Here is a 7,371-nt window from a genome sequence, read left to right as displayed (position 1 = left end):
CGTTGGCAAACCATGCAACTACTCACCACCACAGCATTAATTTTTCTGCTGCACAGGTGTTGGTGAAGGAAACTGATTACCACAAGCGCAGTTTCCTAGAGTCTTGGAACATCCATTCACGCGCCAACACAATGAACGTAAAAACAGATGTTCTAATGCCGATAAATTATCGGGCGCTTTTACAGCACTGAGCTGTGTTATCATTGCGTGGTGCGAGTTTGCAGCCGCGCGATCTTCTTATCGCTATTTTTGTGTGTGTGTTTTGCATTTTGTCGCTTTATAAGAATTTTGTTCTCCAAGTTACGTCATTATCCTGATGAAGGCGTCTTGTATAGGACGTCGAAACGTCGATTATTTATAATAAAAAACTGCTGGATGATCAATACTTTGTTATACAGTATGCCTGGCAGCAATAGCCTATTTCGTGTAATCAACATGTTTAGCCAAATTCACCCAAAATGTGACAACATTGCTTCAAAGTTTGCATAGTAGAGTAAATAGCTAGAAAAGTATCTGTTTTTAAAGTTGTGACCACCTCATGCCATACTAACAATATTTTTTTAAACTGTTTACACTGCTTTCATTTTAACAGTGTGCTGAAGTGTGCAAATTTCAAGACCAAACAAGGCCAGAAAGATCTGGTGTAAACACAGTTAAGATGAACATTAATTGACAACTGGGATCAGCCCTGAAGCGTCTAGTCCCGGAAAGACTCTTTTCGTGGGTTTGAATCCCACTTCAGGCTAGATTTTTCTAGTCTACACCTTGCCATAGATTGGTGAATGCTTGGTGACTGGCTTATTCGATACAGCACCTTTAAGAGGCCTGGCATACTGTGATTTGGTCTAAAAACGTTCACAGTTACCATACTAAAGATCAAATGAATGAATTGCTTTGATTTGGAAATAAAATACCATTACCATGCAGTAACATGATACTGTCTTTGAATTAGAATGTAAATTATCCTCACCCATTCTATGTACATAAGGTACTGTGTGGTCATTGCAGTAAAATGGTAATAAAGTTTACATGCCTTTTTGTTTGATTCTGCAATTTTCCTTCTCGTTTCGGTTTTCGTGACGGTGCTGGTTTTTGTCACAGTTTCCTCGTCTCTAAATTTAGAGCTTGAACTCGATCCAATTCTGCCGTAGCGAGAGTTACTTTCTGAGTCCGAGGGTGCTGAGTCATCACTGGAAAGATGAGATTGCAAAATTTATAACAATATGTCAATAAATTTTGTTTTTTTGGCCTCATTTGATATCAGAGCATAATATATGTTTTACTCAAGAAAAAGTGTAAATTTGAAACAAGAAAAAAGCTACTTAATCGTTTAGGCAGGCAAGTTTAGGTAGGCAAAGGTATAATAATACAAAACATACAATCAGAAAAATTACAAAAAAAATCAGTCAAATACAAAAGGGGAAAACTTTTTTGGTAGCAAACCAATATGTATGAAAATATTTGTAAACAGAAACGTTTCGTTTCAAACAAGCCCGTTTGGATAACATTAAAAATATTTACACCACAAACATCAAACTAATGTAGAAATATGACTTTTACTTCTTTGAGGTAACACAAAGTTAACCAACTAAAGATAAATGGAAGTCAAACACACACCCAGACTACTGTATGTACAGCATGGTTTTAAATAATGGGGTTTTCCTTAAATTCAAGCCAACATGTCTGGTACAAAATAAACAACCAAATACACAAGCTATTGCTGCCACGCATAATATCAAGTTTATAGAGCTCTTCTGGCAATTGTATTTTTATTCAGACGTTTCGACATCCTATACAGGTCGCCTTCATCAGGGTAAATGAAAGCGCATAGTGCAGTGCATGAAACCAAATGGATGTGTTTAACCGACCTGTATCCAACTGAACCATTTGAACTTCTTTTCCTCCTGTGACTATGTCTGGGTTCATCTTCATAAGCATCCGGGTCTTTCCAGTCATTGTAGGATCTGTCATCACCACGGCGACTGCCTCCACCACCTAAAGAGGAAAAACAACGCAGTTAGCTACTGTAATATGAAGTGCCAAAACTGCATTTACCAGATATGAAATGGGTAATATAGTGTGCCCTAGCACAAACAGAAGCAATTTTTCAGCAACATTATAAGATTTGACAGTAAAATATTGTGAGATTGACAGTAGCTCTGTTCTTTATTGTTGTAACAGTTTCGATGTATATATTGACACCAAATGGATAGTATGTTTGTTTCTTTAAGCATACAAGAGTTGCCTGCTCAAAGCTTGTTACTCGACCAATCAAAGACCGTATTGCATAGAAAACCAAAGCAAAGAACCCATAATTAGCAGCAGGCATAAACTACAGATCAATTTGCAGCGATCTGATGCAAAGAGTGGTTTGAATTAAAACTCATGTAGCCACAAAAAACACAATTTAAAATGTAAAATTAAATTTGCATCAACATGAAATCCGCAAACGTCAAATATTAAAAATTTAATTTTGAAAGTATAAAAGTTTACCATGTAAAATAGACTAACTACTTTTTAATTGGGATGCAAGCAACAAATGATTAGGTAAATCAAACATTTTTTTGTGTTTACAGGATTACAGCAACACCTACAGTTACCATGAGGTTGGTGGAATAATAGGAAAAGACATGATTATGATTACAGATTATATGGACAAACAAATGTTTTATAGAATGATGACCAAAATGCAGATGGGAAAATGAATTTGCACTCCATGCAAGAAAGCAAAAATATGCAGTGATTTGAATACAATAGTAAATGTGCTAAAAGCCCTGCACTAAAAAAAGAATTTATATCAGTAAGGACAGTTTAAAAATTGTTTAAACACCCCCAGTTTAAAACATGTCTGTACATGTTTTGTTTTTCAGTTCTCTCCAAGAAAGGATGTACTTTTTTATTGCGAATATTTATACAGCCAGTCGGTATTGAGCAATGCTAGTTAAATATATATGTGCACAAAAAGTCATGTTGAAGATATATTGACCCTTTCAATAGACAAGTGATCCACGCATAGTCAAGGGTCCTTAACATAGAGCCCTTTTCATGTACTGATCTGCGTACTCATAATCGATTGAACTGACAGAAAACTTAGCGCAGGCATTCGCAAAATAAAAACAACTGAACATGATTTGGATTTAACACAATACCATGATCAACTTGAAATTCATGATCAAAAATAAAATAAAATTTTTGTTCAGAAACATACATCATTTAAAGCAGCAAATCAAAAATTTTGACCCAGTAGCAAGAATTGACCTTGATTTGTTAGAATTTGGTCTTTCAAGAGGTCAATATTTTGTAAAACTAAACCCAATTTGCCTCAAAACAAGCACAATCAGCTTTTTATTATCCATTAAACTAGCAGTTTCTGGGCATCTTTGTATGCATAATAAATTTTGGGACCAAGCTGTAAGCCTTTTATAGCCTTAAAATATATAAATGGCTTTTATGAGAACCAGCGTTTTGTCCTATTATTTTAGTGACCATATATACCAGCCATATAAAAATTGAATACTGTATATATATTATATACTCTATCTTCCATTCAATGCTATTATACAGAACAGGAACTGAGAATGTGAAGTATTGTTTACATTTACAATCAGATAATTGTAGAGAGGAACATTTCTCTATGTGTGCATCTAAAATATACAGGATCACTTAGATCGCTTGGTGCACCTTTAAAATCAATGATGCACCCTTATATCACTTGGTGCACCTTAAAATCTCTTGGTGCACCTTTATGTCGCTTAGTGCACCTTTATATCGCTTGGTGCATCTTAACATCCATAAAGGTATAGCGATATAAAGGTGCACCAAGAGATATAAAGGTGCACTAAGTTATATAAAGGTGCACCAAGAGATATAAGGGTGCATCATTGATTTTACGGGTGAACCAAGTGACGTTAAGGTCCATCAAGCGATATAAAGGTGTACCAAGCAATCCTGCATATTCTAAATGCACCAATTTCTATACAAGTGAAGACATAAACGACTCAATCAAATTGCTAAAAACACAGACCAAAATATCACTTCAATTCTATATGTACCAGCCACATGCAAATTACACAGTGCACAGTGCACCAGCTAACTTATCATTGCTAAACAAAATTAGGAGTCAAAAACAGTGAACAGAACCATTTGAATCAGTAGATTCGCAAATCGGAGTGTTACACACGCTAGGAGCACAGTTTTGTGGACTACTAGTTATGCAGCACTATACACACATGCTGCCTTACCTCTACCATATCTTCTATCGCTCTCCGGTGAAGGAGGTGGCGAGAAGTCTACAAATTCACACACACACTTATGCAAGGTGCATATTCATAGTGATTTTGTGACAGGTAAATGTATATATTGCTTTTCATGATGGTGTAAGTGCCAAATTACCAGCATTTAACACAAAAAACTCATTCTAACATTATTATTCCTGACATAGTCAACCCTATTTATTTCATCCGCTGTTAAATTATAAATTATAGACCAATGTTGGTCATAAAGACTTAGTTTCACTGCATTTATGTCAATTATTGTTATATATATGATTAACAATGATCAAATTTTACTTTTATTGCTGTTGTTTCATATTACAAGGTATAAGGCACCTCTAGCTTTCATTGTTATCACGTGCAATGGTATTGTTTATATTAAATACAAACAGTACCATATACATAAACCTCCATGTAGTGGGCTATTATCATATGCACAGTTTGATAAATTTGAGATTCAAATAATTCAAACTATTGTTTCATTAGCCACAAAATGCATTTCAAGCCCAAGCTGAACATTAAAACACATACTTTTGGGCGTTTTTATTCAATTTTGTATAATTGGCAATGTTAGGTAACTGGTAAAGTCATGTATGTTCATCAAAATTAGAGTTTTAAGCAACTACGAATACCTACACTTTTTAATATCTCATTGTATGCTTACTATATATATGTGATTAATCAATGCTTTCTTTAAAAAATTTTCATGCACATTAGCAATTTATAAGCGAAATTTACAGCCAGCACATGACATATAAATCAACTATTTGTAAATCACAAGAAATTTGTGTGATTTATTGTGATAGACAAAAACAAGAGCACTCACTGTATCGTCCAGTTTGGAAGCGCGCATCATCAGAAGAAAGTCCAACATATTTGTCTCGATTTTTCTTGGCTTTCTTTCTCTCTTCTCTCAATCTTTCATTGTCTTGCACAAGGCTGATAATTTCTTTGACTTTGTTTCTCACGTTAACTCCCTGGTCCTTGCCTTGGTCATCTGAGTAGTGAAGCATAAGTAATCATGATTAGGTGGGAGTTTTAGACAACATATATACATGGAAATGAATACTTAAAAAAATATTTACAGTACAGATACAAAAACCACATATGCAAATGTAAGTACCTTAATTATGTTATTTTATGTTTATGGGCCCTAAAATAATTTGCAGTAAGCCTAAGTAACTAAAAAGTGTTAATTTGGTTAAATTAGCATGTTAAAAAAAGAAAATTTCCTTTTTAAATTTGGCCAGAAAAAAGTTGGGGATCTCTGTTATACAAAGACTACAAAATATATATATAATGAATCATATTCTACTGGCCAGTTAAAACTTAGTTAAGAGAATATTTGATAACCCCAAACTTAAAACATACAATGTGTTAACAAGTACAGAGCGGCACTTGTTACATACAACCTGTTTTATCAGACTTGAGTGAATACATAATTTGACAGTTAAAACACTCATTCATACCGTGACATGTGTAGGCTTCCAGTGATTTTAAATCATACAAATGTTCTCTCGCACTTGTCACCACCCTCTCTGATCCGTTTTTTATCAAATATGTCAGCAGGAGTAAGGACTGTAAAAGATAAGGTTTTTCATAACTTTTTTTTGCATGCAAGATGCATAAATATCGCATAATTCTATAAACAAGTTAACATATTTCTTGTTGCATCTATGCTTTGATGTTTCACTTTTTATTCAAAATATTGACACAGTGCTGAAACAAAAACACACTGTATAGCAGTGGTTCTTAACCTTTTTTCCTTGCTGCACCCCTTTCAAATCACCAACCAATTTTTGCACCCCCCTGGATTTTTGTACTTATATAGAATAGACCTAACCAACCTTAATGATTCAGCATCCCCGCACCCCCTCGGAACAGTTCTTGCACCCCTTGGGGGTGCGTGCACACCTGGTTAAGAACCCTTGCTGTAGAGGCTGTGCCATATGGAACAGACCAGTGTTTAATATTTTTTTCTTACAACGTTAAAAAATGTTTTGTAAACTACTTAAGACCCACTATATTACCGTCATGGCAAACATCCCTCATTATAAGGATTTTATGACATAAACAGGCATAAAAAAACAGACTAGGCATTAATCGACTTCATTAAATAATCATTATCAAAATTAGCATAGCAATAGGGTTATAACAAAAACACAATAAAAGCACACATACACCATGACAAAGAAATAAACAATCTTGTTTTTCATACTTTGTATATTCTCCGCCAGTTTTTCTTTCCCTCATGAAGCATTCTTTTCCACAACATTCCCATTACTTCAGGAAAGCACTCATACATGAATGTGTCTCGGGCAAGCTCCTGCATAATGGATCCGGATGGACCCCAGGCCTCATCATTTGTTGCTTCTCTAACTCTAGCCTCCACGTCCGAGTAGTTCATCACCACATTTGTACTGTAAAACAATGGTATGCATTTAACATCTATTCACAAGATTTTTTTATGATATAAAAACAAAAACAAAATCACAGAAAGATATAGGTCATTTCTTACAGATAAAAGCTTAGCATAAATACATATGTTACTTTACAAACCTATTTTGACTGTAAAAATGGTCTATAAATACATATTTTGTTACAATGGAAGAAGTATAGTAAATGGTTTGTCATACATTTGGGATAAATGAAAAAAAATAACACAGAAAACTTCAACCCTGTCAAAAAATGAATTTCTAATCTTTGATACTTAATCTTTAATCAAAACATCCAAAATTGTGACGTTACAACATTTTGTACACTTACACTTTATCCGCAACCTCGCGAATTTTCCATAATTGTGGAAGTACGTTATTCATTTTTATGTTGCTTTACTTTCTTTCTTCTTGATATATTTTCCACACTCAACTCAAAAATAAGTCTTTTTTAACACCAGATAACACCTGTATTAAGTTAGTTGTTCTGATTTATTTATTACCAAACTATTTTTATATCTAAAACACCCTGTCAGAAAATGTTTAAGTGCGATTTACTTTATTGAAAACAAGCCGGCAAATTTGACAAAATATTATCAGAATTTTACCTCAATAAAACTTTAATTTCTATGTTATAAAATGCTACAAAAGCTTACTTTATGTTC

The 7,371-nt window shown here is 34.1% G+C and overlaps 1 protein-coding gene across 3 annotated transcripts in view; it reads right to left on the bottom strand.

Annotated features, from left to right (window-relative positions):
• The window catches only part of LOC145222442 (clathrin interactor 1-like), a 15,458-nt gene extending 8,207 nt beyond the window's left edge, over nt 1-7,251 (bottom strand). Inside the window, exons 1-7 of one of the 3 annotated variants that reach the window (XM_080088565.1) lie at nt 7,038-7,251; nt 6,490-6,691; nt 5,741-5,849; nt 5,098-5,268; nt 4,242-4,289; nt 1,869-1,995; nt 1,034-1,190 (exon numbers count right to left, since the gene is read on the bottom strand). In XM_080088565.1, coding sequence (XP_079944691.1) covers nt 1,034-1,190; nt 1,869-1,995; nt 4,242-4,289; nt 5,098-5,268; nt 5,741-5,849; nt 6,490-6,691; nt 7,038-7,090 — 867 coding nt within the window. In that variant the 5' untranslated portion in view covers nt 7,091-7,251. The remainder of the gene's footprint in view (nt 1-1,033; nt 1,191-1,868; nt 1,996-4,241; nt 4,290-5,097; nt 5,269-5,740; nt 5,850-6,489; nt 6,692-7,037) is intronic. The other 2 variants (XM_080088566.1, XM_080088567.1) reach the window with 2 other exon arrangements.
• Between the last annotated feature and the right edge of the window lie 120 nt (nt 7,252-7,371).

The sequence above is a fragment of the Phallusia mammillata genome, chromosome 4, assembly GCF_965637545.1.
Source record: "Phallusia mammillata chromosome 4, kaPhaMamm4.hap1.1, whole genome shotgun sequence".
NCBI lineage: Eukaryota > Metazoa > Chordata > Ascidiacea > Phlebobranchia > Ascidiidae > Phallusia > Phallusia mammillata.
This window is presented reverse-complemented; position numbering and strand designations above follow the sequence as displayed.